The 25,187-nt window shown below is 48.5% G+C and overlaps 2 protein-coding genes across 6 annotated transcripts; both read left to right on the top strand.

Moving 5' to 3' along the window:
• The first annotated feature begins 2,616 nt into the window (after positions 1-2,616).
• Positions 2,617-19,081, top strand: Mdc1 (mediator of DNA damage checkpoint 1). Of its 4 annotated transcripts, none has more exons than NM_001166275.1 (17): positions 2,617-2,787; positions 5,267-5,404; positions 6,031-6,411; positions 6,493-6,568; positions 7,194-8,515; positions 8,627-8,692; positions 8,831-8,920; positions 9,880-10,107; positions 10,693-10,736; positions 11,503-12,031; positions 12,809-12,979; positions 13,086-13,180; positions 13,259-13,381; positions 13,473-13,655; positions 13,919-14,044; positions 14,159-14,269; positions 17,080-17,270. In NM_001166275.1, the coding sequence occupies exons 2-17, from the start codon at positions 5,269-5,271 to the stop codon at positions 17,236-17,238; spliced, it is 3,840 nt and encodes a 1,279-aa protein (NP_001159747.1). In that variant the 5' UTR covers positions 2,617-2,787; positions 5,267-5,268; the 3' UTR covers positions 17,239-17,270. The 4 variants fall into 4 exon arrangements, with proteins under 4 accessions (NP_001159747.1, XP_038954573.1, XP_038954571.1 ...); XM_039098647.1 differs by lacking the exon at positions 2,617-2,787 and adding an exon at positions 2,880-3,118 and having other exon boundaries at positions 17,080-19,081; XM_039098645.2 differs by having other exon boundaries at positions 2,652-2,787; positions 11,503-12,979; positions 17,080-19,081.
• Positions 19,082-19,851: 770 nt separating this feature from the next.
• Positions 19,852-24,451, top strand: Nrm (nurim). 2 transcript variants are annotated; one of them, NM_212508.2, is made up of 4 exons: positions 20,972-21,161; positions 22,443-22,639; positions 23,101-23,277; positions 23,577-24,451. In NM_212508.2, the coding sequence occupies exons 1-4, from the start codon at positions 21,029-21,031 to the stop codon at positions 23,856-23,858; spliced, it is 789 nt and encodes a 262-aa protein (NP_997673.1). In that variant the 5' UTR covers positions 20,972-21,028; the 3' UTR covers positions 23,859-24,451. The 2 variants fall into 2 exon arrangements, with proteins under 2 accessions (XP_038954728.1, NP_997673.1); XM_039098800.2 differs by lacking the exon at positions 23,101-23,277 and having other exon boundaries at positions 19,852-21,161.
• Positions 24,452-25,187: the final 736 nt, after the last annotated feature.

Here is a 25,187-nt window from a genome sequence, read left to right as displayed (position 1 = left end):
AGCGCAGGAGGGAAGGCGCGCAGGGCGGGGCGCGCGTTCGCGCGGCCGGGGGCGGGAGATGGGCGGGCGCCTCGGGTTGCAGACAAAGCCTACCCAACCAGTCGCTGATTAGACCAGCGGATCACGTGCCAGACGGCCATTGGTCTCTGAGCCAGTGGCGAGCGCAGTCCTTTTTGGGAGTTGTAGTTCTCTATTGTCCACGCTGCAAAAAGAAGTTAAAGATGGGTGGGTACTGTGGGAGGATTAGGGGGTATCGCGTGTGTGTGTGTGTGTGTGTGTGTGTGTGTGTGTGTGTGTGTGTGTGTGTGTGTGTGTGTGTGTGTGTGTGTGTGTGTGTGATTTTATTTTATTTTTCATGAAAAATGACCTCTCGATTCCTAGCCTCTATTCCTGAGAGAGGATTTTGTACGAAAAGAGGTTTGGGGAAATATAGTAATTAGATGAGATCTGAGGTGCCTGAGTTGGAAGGTGGGTTGGGCACGCCCTGCCAGCTGCCCACCGCAGAAGGTCTGGGAAGGCCAGACTGCACAGCTCAGCGGAAAATCCTGAGAACTGTGTGCTCCTTCCCTGATACACAGTGTCTAGTTCTTTGTGATCCCAAGACAGGAATGAAAGAATTGCCCTTCTGTTTCCATGGGAGGTGTCTCAGGGGTTTTCAAAAGAGAAACAAAATTGCAAGGATCATGGAGAATCTGCATGGAGCTGATGTCCCAAAAGAATGGAGGTGTGTGTAAAATCTCTGGGAGATTCGGGCCTTTAGACACTGAAGACATCCTGGTCATCTTGTCAGTATAGACTGGAGTGGACAGACTAAGAGAATGCTAGTCTTTATATAGTGCCTCCATCTCAGACACTTGCAAGGGCTTTTGTTTGTTTCTTTTTGTTTTGTTTTGTTTTGTTGGTTTTTTTGTTGTGTTTTGTTTTCCAGTTAGTTGATTTTATTCATTAGGTGAGTCTGTGGCAATGTCCTGGAACTGAGAGGGAAGATGGGAATTGAATGGGCCCAAGTCAGAGCTCGTAAGCTTTTCTTTCCAGGGTTTTGAAAAATACTAAGTATCCTCAAACCTTTAAGGAGATACAAAATGATTCATTAGAATAAGAGCAGGAGTGGTTCACACGGTTAATCCCAGAATCCTGACTAGAAGGCAAGAGAAGTTCAAGGTCAGCTTGGGCTACCTAGAGACTACCTGGACAACCTGAGGCACAGCTTTAGGTTTAATCTCTAAGTGAACAAATAGAAAGGAAAAATTAGATTGTGCCTGCCCTACCTCCCAAACAATAGAGAGGTGGAGGCAGAAAGATACTTGCACTTTGGAGGCTAACCTGATCGACAAAACAAGAGCCTGTCTTGGACACAAAACATATTTGGGGCCAGAGAGATGGCTCAGCAATTAAGAGCATTTATTGTTCTCAGAACAGGTTCAATTCCCATCGCCCACATAGAAACTCTCCACCATCCATAACTCCAGGTCCAGGGGACTCAACATCCTCTTCTGTACTCTGCAGGTTTGTGGTACACAAAAATACATCCAAGCAAGCCACTAATACACATAAATAAATGCCTCTTTTAAAAAAGAGAAAAAAACAAAACAAAGGAAAGGAAAGGGTCTGGTAAGCAGTATCTACAATCATGTAAGCCAGGTGTGTTGGCCCAGATAGGAAGGAGGATCCCTGTGAGTTCAAGGCTAACCTTGTAAGTTAGTTCTAGGCAGAGGTACATAGTGAGCCCCCTTCTCTGGCTTAAAGAAGAAAATGAATCAAAGACATGCATCAACATATAGCTCAAGTCATCTTTTAAATAAAAGAACATTTTTAAGTTGCATTAGTACCCTTTTATCATTAAAAATACGGTATTCCGACTTTGGCTATGCTAACAATGGAAGCGAGTGTTTTATGCTACTTGAATGTTTCATTTACTGTAGGAACATGGGTAAGCCATCCAACTTAAAGCTTCAAACGTCTGGCGATTTATTGTGGATATGTTGAGAAAACCAATGGGAGAGAACTCTAAACTATACAAGCCACCTTCCAGGAATACGTTCATGCTTTATTATAATGAAATAAATTATTTTATTTTGCCTTTCTCCTCTTTTGAAAGATGACGACAGTTTTGCGGTTCTAGCAAAACAGTTTGCTTTATTTAGGATCTTCCATTTAGGAAGATGCCCTCAAAATGTCCGTCATTTTATACATTCATATATACATACATATAAGTGGAAGAAAAGAGAAGTAAGCAATCCCAATCAAAAGGAAATAAAATCCCTCTGCAATGGAGAGTTCTAAAGTGCCACGCCTACGGGCTGTTTTCCAATCTGCAGACTCCCGCCACGACTGCAGCCCGCAACCCCTCATTTCTCCTGAGTCAGCTGGCGCCATTTCTGGGATGACCGAGAAGGGCGCTCTGGCCTTGGAATGACTTCTATGATAGGGCCCTTCTAGCCGCCGCCAGCAACTGGCGCCAGACTCTCTGGTAGGCGTTTGGAAATCTGCGCGGGAAGCATTCCGTTGGTCCAGGGCGCTACCCAATCGCGGCGCAGGGTTCTCAGGCCACACCCCTTGATTGTCGGCGTTTCCTTCAGCCTGTTTCCCGCCGGTAGCCACACTTTTAAGCTGTGAGGGGGCGAGGCGGGGGCGGGGCTTTCTACTTGGGCTTTGAATCAATCGGCGCGCTTTCAGTAGTAAAAGACAGTTCCAGGAGCCAATCAGCCAACCCACTCTCTTCCGGGATTCGCACTCCCGCCACTCGGGTAGCGGCCGTTACTGGTGGCGCGCGCGCGGATTCAGTCGGTGAGTTCGGCCGCCCGCGCCCCGGTTACCATCTTTGATTCCTCCTGAGGGCGGGAGGGGCGTGCCTTAGGTGTCACTGGGCGGAGGTAATTTGGGTTGCGGTTTTAGATTTTTTTTTATGCTGATCCTTGACTGGCGCCCTGGCCCATTTGATGACACGGAAACATTAGGCCACGAGGGAACAAACTCCAGCGTGAGCATCAAAGATGGTTGCCCTTCAATTGGAGCGAAGGGTCGTAGGCGTCGACTGGGTTGACAGGACGGAGTTTACTTCTTGGGGTACACACTACTTTCCCTGTCAGCGGTCTCTCCATGTGTGACATCTTTATAGGTAAAACCCACCCATGCAATTTTGAATTTCTGTCTCTAATTTCAGTAACTCTGGCGGTGTAGCTGCCGTGAGAGCAGGATTCATTTTGAGGATGTATGCCCAAATACCTGAACCGTACCAGGTGTGCATAATTACTGTAGAGCAGATAAGACGGATCCCAGAGTAGGGGAGGTGGGCATTTAGATGCAATTCCACCGGAGAGAGATGTCGAAGACATAGGGTCTTGCCAAGGATCTAGTTTAATTCTGTTAACTTAGCAGATACGAGAAAACATTAGGGGTGATTTAGAAAGGTTCCTTAACCCATCTTATGTTGTCGTTTCTCATCTGAAAAAAAAAAAGAACAACAAAAACAAACAAACAAAAAAAAACAGCCCTACCCTTACAGGGTACTTCTTCCCAAGAATAAATGAGTCAGTCAACCTAATGTGTTAAAATAGTGTTTAACATATAAACGCCTTATTATATGTTAGCTTCTCTGCTTCTTTGCCCTTCAAGCTGAGGTTTGCTGATGAGAGTGCATAAAATAGGGGCTTTGTGACTCTTTATTTCTATTTACATGCTGTGTTATTCTGAGCAAATGAATTTTTGGAGGTATTACCTCCTGGTCTCATTTGGCTATTATGCCTGATACAAGACAGTACTCAACAGTGGATGGTGAAATCAATTAGGGAGTGGTAAAAAGGCTTTTACAAATTAGAACATGTGTAAGACTCTAAGTTTGATCCTCACTAGTTTTCTTCTGTGTGTGTCAGGTTAGAAAAAAAAAAAAACAGGATAGGAAAACAGTATTTTCTAAAGATTTATTTTATTTATTTATCTTCTAAAGTGAATACACTGTCCCATCAGATCCTATTACAGATGGTTGTGAGCCATGTGGTTGCTGGGATTTGAACTCAGGACCTCTGGAAGAGCAGTCAGTGCTCTTAACTGCTGAGCCATCTTTCCAGCCCCAGAAACAGTATATTTCACATACCACTGTTTCTCAAAACCCATACCTCACACAGGTGAGTGCATGGTTCCAAGGAGGGTGTCAGATACCCTGGAATTTGAGTTATGAACTGTTGTGAGCCCCTCTGTGGGTCCTGAGAACCGAACCTAGGTATTCTGGAAGAGCAAGCAGTACTCTTAACCACTGAGAACCACCTTGCTGTTTTTATTTTTGTTTTTAATGGGGTCTTACTGTGTTGTCCATGCTAACCCGGAAGTCCTGGACTCAAGCAATTACACTGCTTCAGCTGCTCCCATACTTTGGGCATACACCACCTCAATCCAGCGTATCTTTTTTTTTTTACCCATCTGTGGGCTGGGGATATAGCTCTGTGGTAGAGCATTTGTATTGGTGTGTCATGAGAAAACAGCTATCAGCAGTGCCTGCTTTCAAGGTCCTCATAGCTGAATGGGGTGTGTCTATCCAGGACATACATTCTATGAATTCAGTCTGTAGTATCTAAAAACAAGCAATCAAGTCACATAAAATATCCCCTTCTGTATAATAGTATACTTTGTGTCCTGGCCAAAAGTATAGATATGTATATATATATATATATTATTTGTTCTGTTTTGGAGGGGGTCTCACTGTGATTCTGGCTGGCCTGGAACTGGCTATGTAGACCAAATAGAGACCTGCCTACCTCTGCCTTTCCATTGCTATAATCAAAGCTGCACATCATCCTGTCTGGTAAGGTCCCCAGTCCTTAATTTTCCTGCTTCATCATCTCACATGCAGGGACTACAGATAGATGCCAACATATGTCTATTAAAAAAGACTTTTTCCTCACTGTTGTACTAAGTGTTGAACATGTGGTCTCACACAGGCTAGCCAAACATTCTATTCACTGACATATTCTCCCACCCCTCAATATTGTTACATGACTGACTGATGGAAAATCATCACCCATGGTTGTGTACATCTTTAATCCCAGCACTTGGGAGGCGGAGGCAAGGGGATCTCTGAGTTTGAGGCCAGCCTGGTCTACAAAGTGAGTTCCAGGACAACCAGGGCTACATAGAGAAGCCCAATCTCAGAGAGAGAGAGAGAGAGAGAGAGAGAGAGAGAGAGAGAGAGAGATCATTTCCACATTTACCCAGGTTTACCTCTAGTTATTTTTTTTCTGACAGGAGCAATGATAATGTGTTTCCTTTATAGATATGGAAAACACTCAGGTGATTGACTGGGATGCTGAAGAAGAGGAAGAGACAGAAATATCCAGTGGATCCTTGGGGTATAGTGTGGAGCCTATAGGGCGGCTGCGATTCTTCAGTGGTACCCATGGACCAGAACGAGGTCAGGGGATATTGGGAGCTAAAGTATGAATGTGGGTCTTATTAGAAGAAGTTAGAAGGTTTCAAAGGGGATATGAATAACTGTACTACAAAGGATGCCAAAGAGGCCACCTGAGTTGACTGTTCAAGGCTGGTGACCTGGATTTTCTAGGAGTGATTTTCTTTTGTCAAGAGAAAATGAAGAGCTTCAAATAAAAATACAATGTGGGGACTAAAAAGATGGCTCAGTGATTAAAAGTGCTTACTGCTCTTGATCCCTGTACTCAGGAGGTGACTCGAGAATTTGAGGGTAACCTAGGCCACATAGTGAATTTGAAAATAACCTAGGCTACATGGAAGACCCTAAATCAAAAAACAAAACAAGAGCTATAGCCATGGCTCAGAGGGAGATTGCTTAGCTAGCATGCGTGAGGGCGCTCTGTTTTCACAGTTGAGCAGCTGGGAAAAAACAAAAATAATGTGAGTAGATAGAACATTGCTGATGAGTGGTACATTATAAATGCTTTTCTGTGCTGGCGTGCCCTGCCTCAGGGTTTGTTGTTGGTTGTTAATGGTTAGCGTATCTAACCAGAACATCTTCAGGGCAGGACTCTGGCCTTACACTCATATCTTTTCTCTGATCCTCAGATTTCCCACTCTACCTTGGCAAGAATGTAGTTGGTCGAAGCCCTGACTGCTCTGTGGCCCTGCCTTTTCCATCCATCTCCAAACAGCACGCAGTGATTGAAATCTCAGCTTGGAACAAAGCCCCTATCCTTCAGGATTGTGGGAGCCTCAATGGCACTCAAATCGTAAAGCCTCCTAGGGTCCTAGCTCCTGGAGTGAGCCATCGTCTGAGGGACCAGGAATTAATTCTGTTTGCAGACTTTCCCTGCCAGTACCATCGCCTGAATGTCCCACCACCCTTGGTCCCTCGGAGTCTTCTAACTATAGAGAAGACCCCCAGAATACGGGGAAGATCCCAAAATTCCAGAGTTTTGTTGGCTGAGGATTCAGAGGAAGAAGGAGGTAAGTTTGTGCCTTGGGTATATGTGTGAAAAGACAGGGATATTGATATAAACTCAATTTATTCTTTCTTATTCTTGCCAGATTTTCCTTCTGGAAGGTCTGTGGCAAATGGATCAAGGAATACAGCATCCCCTTCAGCAACAGTAGTTCCAGAAAGGTGGGTACCAAAGTCCAGATACCTGAATCATTTGTTTTTGTTTTTGTATTTTTCAGACAGAGTCTCTGTGGCCCAGGCTGGTCTCAGACTCGTGGTAATCCTCTAGGTTCAGACTCTGTATTGAGATTGCAGGGTTAAGCCGCCATACCTGCTTTTAGACAATTAAGCCTTTGAACAAGGAGTCAATCTTGAAGAGATGATTGGTTTTCTGTTTTGTCTTGTCTTGGGGGGTTTTATTTTATTTTATTTTTTTTATTAGCCAAAGCACATACTTTATTTATTTTATTATTTTTATTTTTATTTATTTTTTTAAGACAGGGTTTCTCTTTGTAGCCCTGGGTATCCTAGAACTGGGCTTCAACTCAGAGATCCACCTGCCTCTACCTCCCAAGTGCTGGGATTAAAGGCGTGGGCCACCACTGCCTGGCAGATGATTACCTTGAAAGGTGGAGCTGAGGGCCTTCGCATAATTATTTCCTCAGCTGAATTAAACCATGATGAGTACTGCTGATGTACTTAGTGGGGAGGAGAAAACAGCTACCAGCAGTGCCTGCTTTACGGTCCTCACAGCTGAGCGGGTGTCTCTAGCCAGGAAACACACTGTATAGATCCTTTTTCTTTGCAGTGATGAAGAGGGCTCTTCTCCAGGCCCAAGTGTCCCTGGGCCATCTTCACCCTTTGGTTTGGGAAGTGACACAGATGAATCACAAGGTCAGCAACCAGGAGTAGAGGAATCTTCTTTAGCTGACAACAGTGGTGCCGCAGGGGAGCCTGAGCAGCCTGAAGTGAATGGAGTGACAACTGGCACACTGGCTCAGCCTACCAAGGACAAGTTCAAGGACACAAAGATGAAGGAGGAGGCAGGCAGTGCAGGGGTTCCAGTTGGGTCAGTTGTGGAGGGGAGCCCCACTCTTGGGGAAGACAGTGACACAGAAGCGGATGAAGAGCGTCAGCCTTCTGGTTCTGGGGATAGTGATACGGACGTAGAAGAAGAGAGGGTCCCTGTGAAGAAGAACCAAGTACTGCTTGGGGTTGGTATAGGGGGTCCAGGAGCACGTGGTGTGGCACATCTGCAGGACAGCCCAACTGGTAGTGACACAGATGTGGAGGAGGACAAGACTGCACTGGCTGCCCCTCCAGAGAGAAGCCACACAGCCATGGTGATCAACAGTGATACAGACGAGGAGGAGAGGGGTGAGGAGGAAGAGGTCTCGGCAGCACTCACCTTGGCCCGTCTGAAGGAGAGAGGAATTGCTTTGTGGAGTGGAGAGCCAGGCACAGAGGAGGTCAAGTCCCAACCACAGGTCCTTGTAGAACGAAGCCAGAGTGCCTCTGGGAGAGACAGTGACACTGACGTGGAGGAGGGATCCTCAGGGGGAAAGAGAGAGATTGTCCCTGACAGCCCCATGGATGTAGATGAGACTCTTACTGTCACACAGCCAGAGAGCCAGCCTCCCTGTAGGCCCAATGATGTAGACGAGGATGTGGATATGAGCTCCCCTGGCAGCCATCTAGAGGGAAAGAAGGCCTCCTCTGCTCTGGTAGACAAGAACAGAGCACAAGTGGAGGAGGAAGTCCCAGGGCCATCTGTTACCCTGGGGGAGAAACACCAGGTGCCTCTAGAGGGAGCCCAGCCTCCTGAGGAAGCCCGGGAAACAGCTGTGCAGGAAGGCTCATCCTCACCAGTGGCAGACATAAGAATGAGCCAGCAGCCAGTAGCGGAAGATGCTGGGACAGAGTGTGCTGCAGCTGTTTCTGAACAGAAAAGTGCTCTTGAGGTCGGGGCTCAGAGCAGGTCACCTGCAGCACCCGTGGAGCAGGTGGTGGTACGCACAGATACTTCAGGGGATCCTACCCTGCCACAGAGAGAGGGAGCCCAGACCCCCACAGGAAGGGAAAGAGAAGCACATGTGGGCGGGACCAAGCATGCCAAAGAGTGCTGTGATGGTAAGTGTTGCCCTCTGCTCTGCGTTTGACCCTTAAATAAGGCTTAGGAGAGAACTGCAGGAGTCTTCGGGATGAGTTGATTTTTATTTGTCTCTCATCTCTTCCCACCAGAACCTGAGGATCTGTGCCTTTCAGCCACCCAGTGCTTTGTGGAAGGGGAGAGCCAGCACCCAGGAGGTGAGGACATTGTGTGCTTTGGATGGGAGTGCCAGGGAGAGCTGGGCGATCAGACCAGTGGTCCTTGAAAGGCGATGTGGCCAAGTAGGGGGATGGGATTCTGGGACAGCTGCGTTGTGCCCACCTTTTCTTCTACAGCTGTCCAGAGTTTGGAAGATGAGCCTACCCAAGTCTTCCCATGCCTTCCCCAAGAGCCTGGACCTTCCCATCTCAGCCTCCCGACTCCAGGTACACGGAAGTCTCTGGACCCCCAGCCTTGCATCCTTTCTTATTTTTCCCTCCACATCCTTCATATGCTGTCTTGTTAGATTTACCTATGCTGATCTTCCAAGTGCCGGGATTATAGGTGTGTGTCATCAGCTAGGGATGGACTAGGACGTCATGAATGCTGGATGAGCTCTCCCAACTGAGCTGTATTCCCAGCCCTGCCTTTCATATTCTTTCCCTATTTTACTGATGTTCTCCATTTCATCAGGAAAAGAAACTTATACCAGACATGGGGACACACACTGTCTCCCAGAACTTGGGAGACAGAGGCAGGAGCTCAGGGCCATCCTGGACTGCATAGAAAGTTTGAGGCCTTGACTAAATGAGAACTTGTCTCAGAAACAACAACAACAAAATCCAACAACATGGGCATGGCTCAATGGTTAAGAGTGGCCATTGTTGTTCTAGAGGACAAGAATTCAGCACCCATGTCAGGCAGCTGGCAACCACCGGTGACTCCACTCCTGGAGATTCATCGCTCTCTGTGTACCCACACACATGATATACGTATGAATAGAAAATTTTAAAATACATGTTAAAAAAATAAATAAAAATGAGATTGCCTAGATTATCCTGATTCTAGTTCAGGAGATTTAGGTTGGCCCAAAGACTCAAATTGGTTTTCCCTCTACATTCTCCTTAGAGTTTGAACCCAGGGTTTTACCTGTGACAAATGAGTATTCTCCTAAGATGAGTGTTTTCCTAAACCACATCCCCAATCCTTGTTTTTCAAATGAGCCTCCTGAGGGAGCCTGTGTATGAGGTTATAATCTTCTGAATAGCAGCAACATTACAGCCACTACCCTACTCCCAGATTTCCTTTTGTAACCCATTTAGCTGTTTGTGAGTCTGCCCTAGTTCTCAGCCTTAGTGATTTTGTTTACCCATGTACTTACCTCCTTTTTCTGATCCTTGTTTAGGTGCAGATACCTTGGATGTGCCTTGGGAAGTCTTGGCTACACAGCCGTTCTGTCTGAGAGAACAGACAGAGACCTCTGAGCCCATTGACACCCATGAAGCTCATGGATCTCAACCATCTCTACCTGGGGAACCACCAGGACACCAACATCCGGTCCCTACCAGCCTAGATCACACAGAGCTGTTGAGAATTGATGACAGAGAGATGCAGACTGTGGAGAAAGCCATGGGTATACCAAAGGAAATGGCAGAAAGGGTGACCCCTGAGAGAGAGCCATTGGAGAGGGAAATCGGAAAGAAGAGCAAACAGTGAGAGAGAAGATATGATAGGAAAAGAACTAACTCAGGGGACAGAGGACAGAGTCAAAGAAGGTGTTAGCTAAAGACAGTCAGAAAAGAGGCTGGCGAGGACCCTGAAGAGAAGAGGGAGAGTTTGGAGGTAGAAATGGAGATGTCCAAAGACTCACAGAAGAGAGAGAGAAAAGCAGAGAAAGCAGAACCAGAGAGAGAATGGGAGTTTAGAAGTAAGCCCAGATAGAGGGGAGACAGAGGAAGGGAGCCATGAACAGAGAGGGCAAACTGCCAGTCTAACACCAAAGCCTGCTGGGGTGAAGGATCTTGAGGGTCTTGCATCAGCCCCAATAATCTCTGGGAGCCCAGGAGATGGAGGAAAGGGAGACCCTCTGAGCCCCAGGAGGCAGCGGAGAGATAAGTGTGAGGCAGGGGCAGCCAAGTGGGATGTAGTCCTTGTGGCAGTCAGGGTCTGACCTACAGCTGCACAGCGCTCAGCCACTCTTGCTTTACTCTCTGACCAGGCCACCTAAGTTGCCAGATGATGCCAGATGGAAAGGCTTCCGGGGTGAGCTGCTCTCTTGTGCCCTACTTCCCCGGCAGCCAGTTCACTACATGTCCATGTGTGCATGTGTGTGAGGGTGTGTTTTTGGGGGAGGTGCATGAGGGAGCCAAGTGACAGCTTTGTGTTGTTGTTCAGGGACTACCCAGCCTTTTAGCAGGGTGATGGTCAGGATCTCTCAAACTGGCTTAGAATATGCTAAAGTAGACTAGACTGCCTGCCAGCAAGTTCCAGGAATCCTCCTGTCTCCTCCCTAGCATTGGGATTCTGAGCATATGCCACTATACTTTGGGTTCTAGAAATGAAATTCAGATCTTGGTGCTTGCCTTGCCTACTGACCTGTCTCCCTGATCCCAGTTTTCTTATTCATCACTCATTAGTTGGCTTCCATTCCTGTGTCCTGCCACCCATAGTTCCCTTTTTTGACCCAGAGGTCTCTGTTTTGTCCGTCTTTGCCCCAGGCATGTCTTAGTTGTCATACTCACCAGTGCACATAAGATATCTTCCATAAGGTATCCATAAGATTGCTTCCTTCCCCAAGGAGTTCCTAGCCTAAGAAAAGTTACAGAAAGAGACATGCCCGTGAGTGCTGTGACCATAAGTAGACTCAAACCTGACACGTGAACAGCCCTTGGAAGTAAAGATAGAAGAATCAGTGGAGGACGGTGGAGTTACATGAGCTATGACTTCCTCAGAAATACTGAAAAAACTCAAGATTCTTGCCTGCCTCTCCTAGTGCCTTTTGTCAGTTGCTTCTCCTTCTCCTCCTCAGGATGACCCAGAGCCCTCAGACCATCGCCTGTTTTCTCCAGTGCCTGAAGCTTCAGCTTCACCTCAGAGTCTCCTCACCTCTCAGAGCCAAAAGCAATCTACACCTCAGCCTATGTTTCCCACTTCTTCTTCTGAGCTAGCCCTTCCTGAGACTCTTCACACAAAGCCTAATGTCAGGCCACGGCGGTCCTCCAGGATGACCCCCTCCCCACATTCCTCTGCTGCCCTTAAGCCTTATACTACCTGCCCCACAAACCAGCCTGCTGCTTCTAGGCCAACATCTCGCCCCACTCGGGGCAGGGCAAATAGGTCCTCTACCAGGACCCCAGAACTGATTGTCCCTACAGGCCCTGAGCTCCAGCCTTCCACCTCCACAGAACAGCCTGGCATTCCAAACCTCACTTCTCAGGTCACTGAGGGCAGGGCACATAGTACCTCTGTTAATATGCCTGAACCAGTTCTCACAGGTCCCGAAGCCCAGCCTCTCACCTCCGCAGAACAATCTGTCACCTCAAACCTCAATCCTCGGGGTAGGCAAAGTAGGTCTTCCGTCAAGACCCCACAACCACTTATTTCCACTGGCCCTGACCTCCAACCTCCCACCTCCACAGAACAACCTGTCGTACCTAAATCCACATCTCGGACCACTCGGGGCAGGCCACCTAAGTCTTCTGTCAGGACCCCAGAATCAGTTGTCCCCACTGGCTCTGAATCTCTCACCTCCATAGAACAGCCTGTTATCCCTAAAACCAGGGCCGCTCGGGGTAGATCAAGTAAGCCTTCTATCAAGACCCCAGAACCAATTGTCCCCACTGGTCCTGAACTGCAGCCTCTTACCTCTGCAGAACAGCCTGTCACCCCTAACCTTACATCTCGGGCCTCTCGGGGTAGGTCAAATAAGTCTATCAGGACCCCAGAACCAGTTGTCCAAACTGGCCCTGAATTCCATCCATCCACTTCCTCAGAACAGTCTGATACCCCTGAGCCCTCATCTCAGGGCAGGACACGTAGGTCTGTCAGGACTCCTGAAGCAAGTGTTTCCACAACCCCTGCACTCCAGCCTTCCACTTCTAAAAAACAGCCTACCCCCAAGCCCACAGCTCTGGTCACTCGGGGAAGGACACATAAACCCTCCACTGAAGGTTTGGAATCAGTTGGGCCAGTGGCACCTGATTTTGAGCCTCCCACCTCTACAGACCACCTTGTTACCTCTAAGGTGACAGGTCAGAGCTTAACACTACAATCTTCACCTGTAAGTGCTTCCCCAGTTTCCACTACCCCTGAACTCAAGCCTCCTGTCCTCATAGCCCAGCCTCTTACCCTGGAGCCAGTTCCACAAACCAGTCACCAAAGGAGGCGAAGGGCTACTGGGAAGCAGGGCTCCCGCACAGCTCCTGTTGGTCCTAAGTCTTACTCTACCCCCGCTGAACCTGAACCCCAGTCTTCAGCCAGCCAAAGCTCAGGAGCATCAGAAGCAGGTGAGTTCATTACAACCACTCCTGATGAGTCTGCCATTCCCTCGATGCATAATGAAGCCCATTCCTACGGCTTCTGGAATCCAAAAGAAGCCTTCCATTACCACAGATTCACCCCATCAAAAACGTCCCCGAAGACAAGTCACCCAGAAAACTGTAGTCGTCAAGGAAGAAGATCCTGGAGAAATACAAGTGAAGGAAGAGGTAAGAGGAGAGCTGGGGTCTCCCTAGCTAGGAGCAAGGGCTACAGGGCTCAGAGATGCCCACTGAGATGTTTTTCAGCCTCAGGAGACAGCAATTCCAACACCAGGCAAGAGAAAGAGGGACCCTGCAGAGGGGGAAACCCAGGGAAACCCAACTCGAAGCCGGCGAACTAAGCCTAACCAGGAAGCAGCAGCCCCCAAGGTAGGAAACAAGGGCCAAGGATTGGTGGATGGGCGCTATGCTGCTAGTATGGGTTGCTGTGACCATCTTTGCACCCCATCCCCTGCCCCAGGTACTGTTCACAGGAGTGGTGGATTCTCGTGGAGAGCGTGCAGTGCTGGCTCTAGGAGGCAGTCTGGCCAGCTCAGTAAATGAGGCCTCCCACTTGGTTACTGATCGCATCCGCAGGACAGTCAAGTTCTTGTGTGCCGTGGGGAAGGGAATTCCCATCCTGTCCCTGAACTGGCTCTATCAGGTAAGCCAGAAGATGATGCGTGGCTGGAAAGGACTGCTCGTTTAGCCTCCAAAGAAGGAGTGGGAGGGAGGAGATGTAGAATTGTGTTAGTGAGGCAGTGGGCTGCTTTGAGGAAATACCGTAAGGGCTGGGATGACTCAGTGGTAGAGCACTTGCCCTGCATGCTTGAAGTCTTGGGGTCAGTCCTGAGGAATGGGAAGGACAAACAAGACACAGTAAGTTCTCTTCAGATAAAAAACAGTTCTGCCTGTTCTTCCTCTTAGTCCCGAAAGGCTGGTTGCTTCTTGCCGCCTGATGACTACTTGGTGACTGATCCTGAACAAGAGAAGAATTTTAGCTTCAGCCTTCGGGATTCCCTGAGCCGGGCTCGGGAACGAAGACTACTGGAGGTGAGAGGCTGTCTTCTGCACCACGTTGCAGTCCTATCCCCTGTACCCCTAGCAGGTTCCCAGTGGCTTTTGGCCTGTCACTGCAGGCATCTGTCTCCACCATTCCTTTCTTAGGACTATGAGATTCATGTGACCCCTGGAGTGCAGCCACCTCCACCTCAGATGGGAGAGATCATCAGCTGCTGTGGAGGCACTGTCCTGCCCAGCATGCCCCATTCCTACAAGGTATGATGAGCCGGAGCGGGTGGGGGTGGGGGGAGAACAGCTGGAAAGGAAGTGGGGATGAGAAAGGGTTGGAGGAATGATGGAGGGAAAGAGTAACAAGAATGAGGGAAAAAAGGAAAAGATCCTGGTGCCAAAGGACTCTGTTGTTTTAAAGTTTAACCCTTTTCTTTTTTTTTTTTTTTTTTTTTTCTTTTTTTCGGAGCTGGGGACTGAACCCAGGGCCTTGCGCTTCAGGGCCTTGCGCTTGCTAGGCAAGCGCTCTACCACTGAGCTAAATCCCCAACCCCCAAGTTTAACCCTTTTCAAAGGCTCTGTTGTTTTAAAGTTCAAGCCACATATGGTGCCACACGTATAGCATAAGGAAGAAAAGTTCTAGGTGTATGCTCAATGTAAACCAGCCGGGACTGCATATGACTCTCTTACCCACCCTCACCCCAACATTTTTTAATCTACTTACACACAGAGAAGAGGTGCTGGAGAAATCAAAATCCCCTTTTGGCTTGGCTTTCATGGGCACCTGCCTTTGTCACACACACACACACACACACACACACATATATAAATTTTTATGTGTGTTGATACTTTACAGATTCGTTTTTTCACTCTATTCCAATAATAGTTACCTCATATTTATTTAAGTAATTGATTTATTAAGATTTATTTATTGAGCTGGCCGTAGTGGTGATCCCAGCACTCAGGAAGCAGTGGCAGGAAGATCTTTGAATTTGAGGCCATCCTGGTCTATATATACAGTCAGGACTACATAGGACGATGTCTCAAAAGAAAACAAAGACAAAGACTCATTTATTTGGCCTGTGTGGATGCTTTGCCTGAATGGATGTCTGCACTGTTTGTGCACTTGGTGCTGTTAAAAGTCAGAAGAGAATGGAGGGTATTGGATCCCCTGAGACTGGAGTTACATCTTGTTGTGAGCTGCCATGTAGGTACTAGGAATCAAACTCCAGTGAAAAACACATATATTTTGCTTTGTACCCATAGTTAGTAGTTTCAGTTATGTTACCTTTCTGTTGTTCTTTCTTTTTAAATTCTGTAGTCGGGCACCCCTTTAATGCAGTCCTTATGTTGTGATGACAGGTGCTTAGGTATCAAGCCCAGAGTTTTACAGATGCTAGGAAGCAGGCTGTCAACCCAGCTCCATTCCCAGCCCCCTCTGCAGCTTTTATAATTATTTGCATGAGACACAGAATCTAGCGGGATAAGATACAAACCATAAAATTATTTTTGTTGCCACTTTTATAACTGTAGTTTTGCTGCTATTATAAACTGTTGTGTAAATCTTTGTATTTTTCAATGGTTTTAGGCGATTCTTGTAAAAGGGTTGTTTATCTCCCCTAAAGGGGTTGTAACCCACAGGTTGGGGTTGGGGATTTAGCTCTGTGATAGAGCGCTTGCTTAGCAACCACAAGGCCCTGCGTTTGGTCCTCAGCTCTAAAAAATAAATAAATAAATAAATAAAGGGGTTGTGACCCACAGGTTAAGAATCTCTGTCTTGGGCTAGAGAGATGGCTCAGTGGTTAAGAGCACTGACTGCTCTTCTAGAGGTCCTGAGTTTAAATCCCAGCAACCACATGTTGGCTCATAACCACCTGTAATGAAATCTGATGCCCTCTACTGGTGTGTCTGAAGATAGCTACAGTGTACTTACATATAAATAAATTTTTTAAAAAAAACCAACCAAACAAAAAAAGAATCTCTGTCTTAACCTAAATATAGGTGAACTATTTTTTCTTTAGTTTTTATTTTGTTTTTTGAGAGGGCTAAATTTTTGTTGTTTATTGTTGTTTTTTTTTTTTTTTTTTTTAACAGTGTCTTTTTTTTTTTTTTTTTTTGGTTCTTTTTTTCGGAGCTGGGGACCGAACCCAGGGCCTTGCGCTTCCTAGGTAAGCGCTCTACCACTGAGCTAAATCCCCAGCCCCTTGTTGTTGTTTTTTTAAGATTATTTATTTCATATATGTGAGTACACTGTAGCTATCTTCAGACACACCAGAAGAGGGCAGCAGATCTCATTACAGGTGGTCGTGAGCCAACATGTGGTTGCTGGGAATTGAACTCAGGACCTCTGGAAGAGCTGACAGTGCTCTTAACCACTGAGCCATCTTTCCAGTCCCAAACCTCCATTTCTTAAAAACGAAAAGCTGAAGTTCATATAAAGCCCATGTATTTATTGTATTTCCTGATTCTCTTACTGTATACTGCCCCTTGGCCCCACTCCACCCCCTGCCTTTGTAGGAATTGACTTCCCAGCAGGGAGGAGGCCAGCTGTCCCTGAGAGTATCCCTCAGTCAGAATTTTTCTGTGTTCCCTTGTTTGTATTACTTTTTATCTTATCCCACTAGATTCTGTGTCTCATGCAAATTATTATAGAAAGCTGCAGTGGGGGCTGGGAATGGTTGGCAGCCTGCTTCCTAGCATCTGTAAAACTCTGGGCTTGATGCCTAAGCACAGAACACAAACCTGTGATCCCAGCATTCTGCGGGTGGAGACAAGAGGATCAGAAGTTCAAGATCATCCTTAACTACATAGTAAATTTTAGGCCAGCTTGGGTTAGTTATATGAAACCTTTTTCAAGGAAAGGGGAAGGTTGGTGGAGCTGTTTGATTGACTCTCCGTGTGTGTGTGTGTGTGTGTGTGTGTGTGTGTGTGTGTGTGTGTGTGTGTGTGTGTGTTCTGTTGACTCTCCGTGTGTGTGTGTGTGTGTGTGTGTGTGTGTGTGTGTGTGTGTGTGTGTTCTGTGACTGCTAAATGGGTCCTGCATCTGTTTCAAGGTTCCTCCTTTGCTCTCCTCACAGCTTCACAGAGTTGTCATAACGTGCACTGAAGACCTACCTCGATGTGCTATTGCATCTCGCCTGGGGCTACCCCTCCTCTCTCCTGAGTTCCTCCTGACTGGAGTGCTGAAGCAGGAAGCCACACCAGAGGCCTTTGTCCTCTCCAATTTGGAAATGTAGTCTACCTAAAAAAAAAAAAAAATGTACCTCTACCCTGTCAGACCAGCAAACAGTCATAGAAAACACGTGGGTAAAGGAACACGCACGTACACATTAAGACAGGGCAAGGTGGTTTGTCCGCACCTTTAATCTTAACACTAGGGAGGCAGAAGTAATTACATTTTTGTGAGTTCTGGGCCAGCCAGAGGTACATAATGAGACCCTCTCTCAAAACACAAAGGAAAACAACAAACCTCAGGGTTTCGCAAAGGCCTATGGTGCATTGTGTTTTATGGCTATAACTGCCTTGGGAATGTGAAGAAGACCTAGGAAGGGTTCTTTGCGGGGGGCGTGGGGAGTGTTTCCTAAGGTGACCATTTGTTAGTTGGCACCCAAGCTGGGGTGCAGTCTGTACAGAGCACCTGCCCTAGCCCAGCTGTGCTCTGCAGTCTGCAGCTGCTCTGATGCAACTGTACCAGGCCCAGCACCCTGGTTCTACCCTGTTTGGAAGTCAGCATTGCCCCTTTTCTTCCCAGGATTCTTACTCCATGTGAACCAGCTCTCAGGAGTCCCTGGCTGCTCTTGGGTGTGGTTAGCAAGGGCTTTAGTTTTGCTTCCCTTACTCTGCAGCGTTTGCAGTTAGCTTTGGTCATCTCCAGTAGGTCAGTGCTCACTCTGCCTTCTTGATGGCAAGTTTCTGTGTGGAGACACAGGATGAGTTTGAACTCGCACTTCATTTGTTATTGTTGATTTAGAGTAAATTATATTTGTTAAATTTAAAGTTGGCCACTTTCCAGGATGTGGAGACAGTAGAACTCTTGGATACCACAGGTGTCCGGCTTGTCCTCTGCAGTAAACAGTACCGAAATCCTTTAAAGTCGGTACAGAGCGAGGCATGGGGTGTCTCCTGTTGTCCCAGTTCTCAGGAGGCTGAAGCAGGAAGGTCACAAGTTCCAGTTCAGCCTGGGCTACAAAAAGAGTCTGGGCAGGGTAGTGCATCCCTTTAATCCCAGCACTTGGGAGGCAGAGGCAGGCAGTTCTCTGAGTTCAAGGCCAGCCTGGTCTACAGAGTGAGTTCTAGAACAGTCAGGGCTTTTAACAAAGTAAACCCTGTCTCGAAAGAGAAGGGAAAAATATTTTTTTGTTTTTTACAATTTTCTCTGGTTATCGCTAAGGTAAGTCAGTACTCATTGTGCCTGTCTGATTACCATATGACCCAGCAATACTGTACTGCCTCCCTTTAGAAGTTCTGTAAGCAAAGAAAACTTTTAAATATGCGTAAAGGTAAAGGCAAGTGGGATCAGAAGTTCAAGGTCAGCTTTGGCTACATAGCAAATTGGAGGCCAGTCTAAACTACAAAAGATTCTAAAGGAAAAGCACTTGATTAATGTTCTTTTTGGTTGGGCTTGGGATTGAACCTGGCGCTTGCTTTATGCATGCTAGGCAAAGCCTTTTCATCATAGCCAAATATAGAAAAACTGTAGATGTTTGTTCTGCAGAGCGAACATGTAAATACACTGTGTGCACAGAGAGACATGTGCAGACATGGAGTGAAAGCAGTATGTGAGGGTGTTTGGTCACGGACACCCTGACTGAAAGAGCGAGACACAAGGACAGGTTTGATCCCACCTGCATAATGTACCCATAATGTATGAATTCACAAAGATAAGAGCAAACTGGTGCTTGCCAGGCTCTGACTACACAGAAGCTGTTAAAGGAGTCTTGAGTTCCGCTGTAGGGAATTGGAAGACTTGAGGTCAGAAAGAGGAAGTGATTGTCCGTAGTGCAGAATATTAAATACTACTGTATCAAAGGGTTTTTGCTATGTGGACTTCACTTCAATAAAAAACAGTTGCTTGCTTTATACTTTGCTGCAGTGAATTATGTATAAGCTTAGGGAACTATGAGGCCCTGCACATGACAGGCAGTCTCTTTACAACTCATCACTTTACATTCATTTGCACCCCAGCTCTATGCTTGATCTTTAAGGTTTTCCTTTTTGAGGTGCTGAGAGTTGAATCTAAGGCTTCCTGAAGTGCTGCCCACATGCTTCCCCACTAAGCAGTAGTCCCAGACCTTGTTCATTTGATGCCTGTGGAGGCCAGAAGTCAGCCTTGGATGTCCTTCTTCAGGCTACTTCCCTTTTCTTTGAGCTAGGGAATCTCACTGGGACATGGGGCACCCTGATTAGGCTAGGCTGGATGGACAGAGCCTTAGGCATCTGCCTCTCTAAGGCGTGAATTAGGACTTAAGGATGAAGCCGATTAAAGGGAAACAACAAAGCTTAGTCAATTCCTTGTTTCCCACCTACCATCTCTTCTGGGACCACTTCAGAGCTGCTAGATCAGTGGAGCCAGGCTGTGGTACTAGGCTGTAATCCCAGCACTTGGAGGCAGGGGCAGGAGGATCCACTCAAGACTATTCTCAGCTACACAACAGCAAGTTCAAAGCCAGCTTAAGCTACATAAGATTATGCATTAAGGCTTGTGCCACTACCCCGACTAAATTCTACCATTAAAAAAATTATAGGGGCTGGGGATTTAGCTCAGTGGTAGAGCGCTTACCTAGGAAGCGCAAGGCCCTGGGTTCGGTCCCCAGCTCCGGAAAAAAAAAAAAAAAGAACCAAAAAAAAAAAAAAATTATATAGGTTGGGGGTTTAGCTCAGTGGTAGAGCGCTTGCCTAGCAAACGCAAGGCCCTGGGTTCGGTCCCCAGCTCCGAAAAAAAAAAATTATATAATATATGAAGTGGGGGCTGGAGAGATAGCTCAGTGATTGAAGGCACTGGGTTATTCCAGAAGATCTGACACATACATGTAGGCAAAACACCAATGCCTATAAAGGCAAAATGTATGTATGCATGTATTTAAGTGGGCAGAACAGTATGCAGAGAGCTTCAAAAACATTCACACACACACACACACACAAACCATTCACACAGACGCAGCCCACTCAGTACTTTTACTAACCAGAGAGGGTCGGGAGGGTATGTGTTGTACAATGCATGAGAGCTTTAGAAGTCTTGGGAACAAACAGCCCCCCTGACCTTGCTCCATCTGTAATCTGAATCAGCTCATGTCCTCTGAGGACCCAGTACTTGGATAGCTATGGTGACTGAGCTTTCCACTTTTTGCGCTTGCTAGGCAAGCGCTCTACCACTGAGCTAAATCCCCAACCCCTACTTTTGGTTTTAGAGACAGGGTTTCTGTTTAGCCTTGGCAATCCTAGGACTCACTATATAGAGCTGGCCTGGAACTTGGAGATCCGCCTGCCTCTGCCTCCCAAGTTGCTGGAATTAAAGGCACGCCACCACCTCCTGGCCTTTAATATTTTATGGCTTTTCCAGAACCGGTTTCCATATGTAGTCCAAGCTAACTTCAGATACTTCTGCCTCACCCTTCCGAGTACTGGAATTACAGGCACGAGCCACCACACCCAGCTCTAAAATGGTCACTATACAAGAATCTATGTTGGGCGCGGTGGCGCGGTTTGTAACCCCAGCACACCAGGGACTGAGGCTGGAGGATAAGGAGTCGTTATCTTAAAAAAGTAAGATGTCCTTTATGTTTCCACGCAAGGGAGGCTCTGTCTTCACTTTCCTTGAGAACACTGACCGCCCAGAGATTCGACCCACGTGGGTAGCTGCAGATCCGCTGCCCTGACGACGCCTGGGATTCCAAAGCTCCGCGCTGTGACGCGCCGCTCGCCGTCCCCGCCCCGCGGCCAGCACCCCCACGGGGGCGGGACGTGGGCAGGGCCAGCAGTCGCGGGAACCTTGAGCCCGCCTCCTCCGCAGGCTCCGCGCTGCTCGCCATGGCCCCCGCGCTGCTGCTGGTTCCTGCGGCCCTTGCCTCCTTCGTCCTGGCCTTTGGCACCGGAGTGGAGTTCGTGCGCTTCACCTCCCTGAGGCCGCTGCTTGGAGGGATCCCGGAGTCTGGCGGTCCGGGTGAGCCGCAGGGATCCAGGGCGAGCTGAAGCGGAGAGGAGGAGCCGGAGCAGCGTGGCGAGGGCGGGGCGTGGAAACAAATGACAGGGAAACCGCCAAAGCTGGGAGGCGCCGCCGGGAAGGGAGCAGAAGCTAAATCAGAAACTCCAAGATTAGTCCTATGCTGAAAGCCGGGAGTGAAGACTGGCGGAGTACGGGCGGGGGTGGGGGTAGGATTTTGAGAGGAGAGCCAGGGAAAGGGGAAAGGGGAAAGGTAAAAAGGGGAAATGCTAGAAAACCGCGGACAGCTAGCTGTGGTAGCTCACACCTTTAACCCTACACAGAGGCACAGAGGCAAGTGAATCTCTTGATTGAAGGTCTTATCACTACTGATTTCAAGGTCCGATCTATCGATTGAGGGCTATATATGTAGAGAGACCCTGTCTCGGAAAAAAACAAACAAACAAACAAACAAACAAGAAAGCCATACCAAAGGCGATTTCCCTAGCCTCCTCGCTTGCGTGTGTGTGTGTGTGTGTGTGTGTGTGTGTGTGTGTGTGTGTGTGTAATGTGTGCTTGTGCCCCTGTGTGCAAGTGCAGCTGAAGAACAACCTTGAGTGTCTTTTCTCAGGAGCCAGCCACCTTCTTTTTTTAGACAGGGTCTTACTGAGTCTCCCCAGCTGGCTTGGAACTCAGAGGCCCACATGCCTCTGCCTCCCACGTATTCTTTGGACAGTTTTTCAAGGGGACCTGAGGCATACCAGCGAGGTTAAATGGATCCTCTGGAACTGGGGTTATAGATGATTGTGAGCTGCTGTGTGGATGCTGAGAATCTAACCGTCAAGCCTCTCTGGAGATTCTTCTGTCCCTGCCTTCTCAGCGCTAAGATTACAGGAACACCACTCCATGCTGGGCTTTTTGTAGGGGTGCTAAGGCTCGAATTCAGGTCCTCTGGTTCACACAATTACATGACTTGCCATCTCCCCAGCCCTCCCACCTTGGTTTTAAGGGTGACCCTACCTGCATTCTCCTAAGAACGAGGCCTAGGGAAAGATTGAAAGAAGACAGTGGGGTTGGGGATTTAGCTCAGTGGTAGAGCGCTTGCCTAGCAAGCAGAAGGCCCTGGGTTCGGTCCCCAGCTCCGAAAAAAAGAAAAAAAAAAAAATACAGTGAACCTGGAATGACCTTGCCACAATCTTGAAAGCATCAGGGGCATGGCATAGAGCTCCAAAAGAAGCGAATAGGAGAATGTCCTAGCCATCTTAACTGGCCTTTTGTCCCTTTCCTCCCCAACTCCCGCAGATGCTCGTCATGGGTGGTTGGCTGCCCTGCAGGACCGAAGCATCCTTGCCTCCTTGGCTTGGGATCTGTGTCTTCTGCTACTGTTTGTGGTCCAGCACAGCCTCATGGCTACTGAGGCAGTGAAGGCGTGGACATCACGGTACTTTGGCGTCCTTCAGAGGTCGCTCTATGTGGCATGCACCGCCCTGGCCTTGCAGGTACGAGGCCTGGCCAAGGGAGACTGGAGGGACCGAACATGCAGGGTTCAGCCTCTCCATTCCTCCTGGGTGTATTCTCCCCTCTATCAGCAAAGGTGTATATACTTGACATTCCCCAGCACACTCAGAGAGTCACCCTTGCAACATCCTTACATTTTGTTGCTTCAGATCTAAATTCCTCTTCAGTTCTTATCTTACAACCTCCCTAGGTCCCACAGTAGCACTTGTCTTCCAGTTGTCCTTATCGTTGGATGTTTGGCATAGGCTAGTTTGGTGATTATCCACCCCCCCTCCCCCATCCCATCCTGTGTAAGGGATGGGTCGTCCTCATGTCCTTGGTACTCCACCCAGAACCCTCCACATGGTAAATATTTACTGTTTATACCTGGCTGAAAGACCCTCGTAGGTTACGGTGGGGCAAGGAAAACCACCGGTATGCCCAGTCTCTCATCTTTCCCCAGTTGGTGATGCGGTACTGGGAGGCTACACCCAGAGGCCCAGTGTTGTGGGAGGCTCGGGCCGAACCGTGGGCCACCTGGGTGCCTCTCCTCTGCTTTGTCCTCCACGTTGTTTCCTGGCTCCTTATCTTCAGCATTCTTCTGGTCTTTGACTACGCTGAACTGATGGGCCTCAAACAGGTGAGGCTCCCACACCCCCACCTGAGACCTGTGCCTGCAAGTCTCTCCCTCCTGTACTCTTCTGACTTCTCTTGTCCCTTGCCTTCTTGTATGATCGTTTTCCTTCAGCCTGCCTTCAAAGGCCAGTGACTGTGGTCACCTGGGCTTGAGGATGCTGCCCGGACCAGAGAGACCTGTGTTGGGGTGGAGTCTCAGAAGGGATCCTGGGCCTGATTTTCTAAGATGGTGGTGCCAGCCAGGAAGAGGACAGAGGCAACTGAGAAAGGAGGCTTGACTCATTTCCATGATGTGTCTTCTAGGTTTATTACCATGTGCTGGGACTGGGCGAGCCTCTGTCTCTGAAGTCTCCTCGGGCTCTAAGACTCTTTTCTCACCTTCGACACCCAGTGTGTGTGGAACTGTTGACTGTGCTGTGGGTGGTTCCCACTTTGGGCACGGACCGCCTCCTGCTGGCTCTTCTCTTTACTCTCTACCTGGGCTTGGCTCACGGGCTTGACCAGCAAGATCTCCGCTACCTTCGGTCTCAGCTACAAAGAAAACTCCAGCTTCTCTCCAGACCCCAGGATGGGGAAGCAGAGTGAGGAGCTGGTTCTAAGCCCTGTACTTCCTCTCCACCTCAAAAATCAAATCCCTTAGCATCCAGGCTGCATCTGCTTCAGACCAGAGGTTGGAAGTCATGCTTTGAAGGGGCTGTCCCTTCTCTTGCTTGAGAACTCAGTTCTAGGGTCCTGATCCTGGACTCTAAATTCAGTTTCCACCACTGGCCTTCAGAGTCTGCTTCTCACCAACCAACCAAGAAATAAACTCAAGAGCCTCCTTTTCTCTTCAGAGCATGACCTCCACACACACACAGGGTCAGCCTTAGCACTCCATCCCCTTGTTATTGGCTCTGCACCTCAGGGATTCCCTTCCGTGTTTCCACCTCGAGGAGCTATGTCAGGGCCTATCTGAAAGTTTGTAGGTAATGGCTCTTTTGTACTGCGGCTGTGGTTCCTCCCCACCACTGCCTTAGTTTTTCCACCTCATCAGCTCTGCGGTGCTGTCTTCTACAGCGATATCTCCCGTTTTTTTGTTTTGTTTTGTTTTGTTTTTTTTTTTAACTCGGGTTGACTCGGGGCTCCCTCCTCTCCCAAAGGACATGCGCTGCAGAAAAATTAAAATTTTATACATATGACACCCAGTTGTCTGTCCATGACTCTCAAGCCGCAGGACCAATTGGGGGGAGGGGGGGAGGAAGATTAGGCCAAGTTTTTGTGGCGATAGCCAAAGCACTCTAGGACGGATCCCTGGGCTGGGGCCACACCCCATGGACCCGCCCCATCTCTCAGTCCTCCAGTCCTGTTCCCTCCAAATATGAAAGTCTCTCCGCGTATAGATCAGGGAACCCGTGGGAGACAGAATAACTCTCTGGGAGGGGAGCGAACTCCCAAAGCTATTCGCCTCAGACCCCAGGGCCTGGCAGCCGCCTTCTCTGCCACGGTAACAAAGACTAGCCAGGGAAAGAAAAGGCGTGGGGAGGAGCAGCTAGAGATGGGAAGGGCGGGTCCGACTCCAAGCAGCTGCCGCTTCCTCTCCATGTCCCTTAGGGGGCCTGAGTCACGGGCCGCCGCCCCGGGTCGGCCTATTGGAGCACTGGGGTCTGGACACCCCGCTTCTCTAGGGCTGCAAGGAAGGAAGCGGGTGAAGGTCTCAGGAGACAGACAACCGAGAAAAAGGGGATTGCTACGGCGGGAGAGAAGTCCCACCAGAGTCCCACGCGGGAAGGAGGGCAGCGAAGCCCCGCCCTTCGCCGGGCTCCTCCCTGCGCCCCCTTCCTTCGCCCCATTGTCCGTAGACAAAGCGGTCGCCGCCCCCGGCTGGCCCCCTGTCTGCGTCTCCGTCCCTCCTCCTGGGTTCCCCCTTCCCTCCTC

This window comes from Rattus norvegicus, chromosome 20 (genome assembly GCF_036323735.1).
Source record: "Rattus norvegicus strain BN/NHsdMcwi chromosome 20, GRCr8, whole genome shotgun sequence".
Taxonomy (NCBI): domain Eukaryota; kingdom Metazoa; phylum Chordata; class Mammalia; order Rodentia; family Muridae; genus Rattus; species Rattus norvegicus.
The sequence above is the reverse complement of the archived record's forward strand: the minus strand, read 5'-3'. Positions and strand labels throughout refer to the sequence as shown.

Coding starts and splice junctions, on each gene's coding strand:
- Mdc1 (XM_039098643.2), top strand. Junction 8,693..8,830: donor GGAGAGCCAGCACCCAGGAG/GTGAGGACATTG, acceptor TTTCTTCTACAG/CTGTCCAGAGTTTGGAAGAT. Junction 14,045..14,158: donor GGGAACGAAGACTACTGGAG/GTGAGAGGCTGT, acceptor TTCCTTTCTTAG/GACTATGAGATTCATGTGAC.
- Nrm (NM_212508.2), top strand. CDS start 21,029: ATGGCCCCCGCGCTGCTGCTGGTTCCTGCGGCCCTTGCCTCCTTCGTC. Junction 22,640..23,100: donor GCACCGCCCTGGCCTTGCAG/GTACGAGGCCTG, acceptor ATCTTTCCCCAG/TTGGTGATGCGGTACTGGGA. Junction 23,278..23,576: donor AACTGATGGGCCTCAAACAG/GTGAGGCTCCCA, acceptor TGTGTCTTCTAG/GTTTATTACCATGTGCTGGG.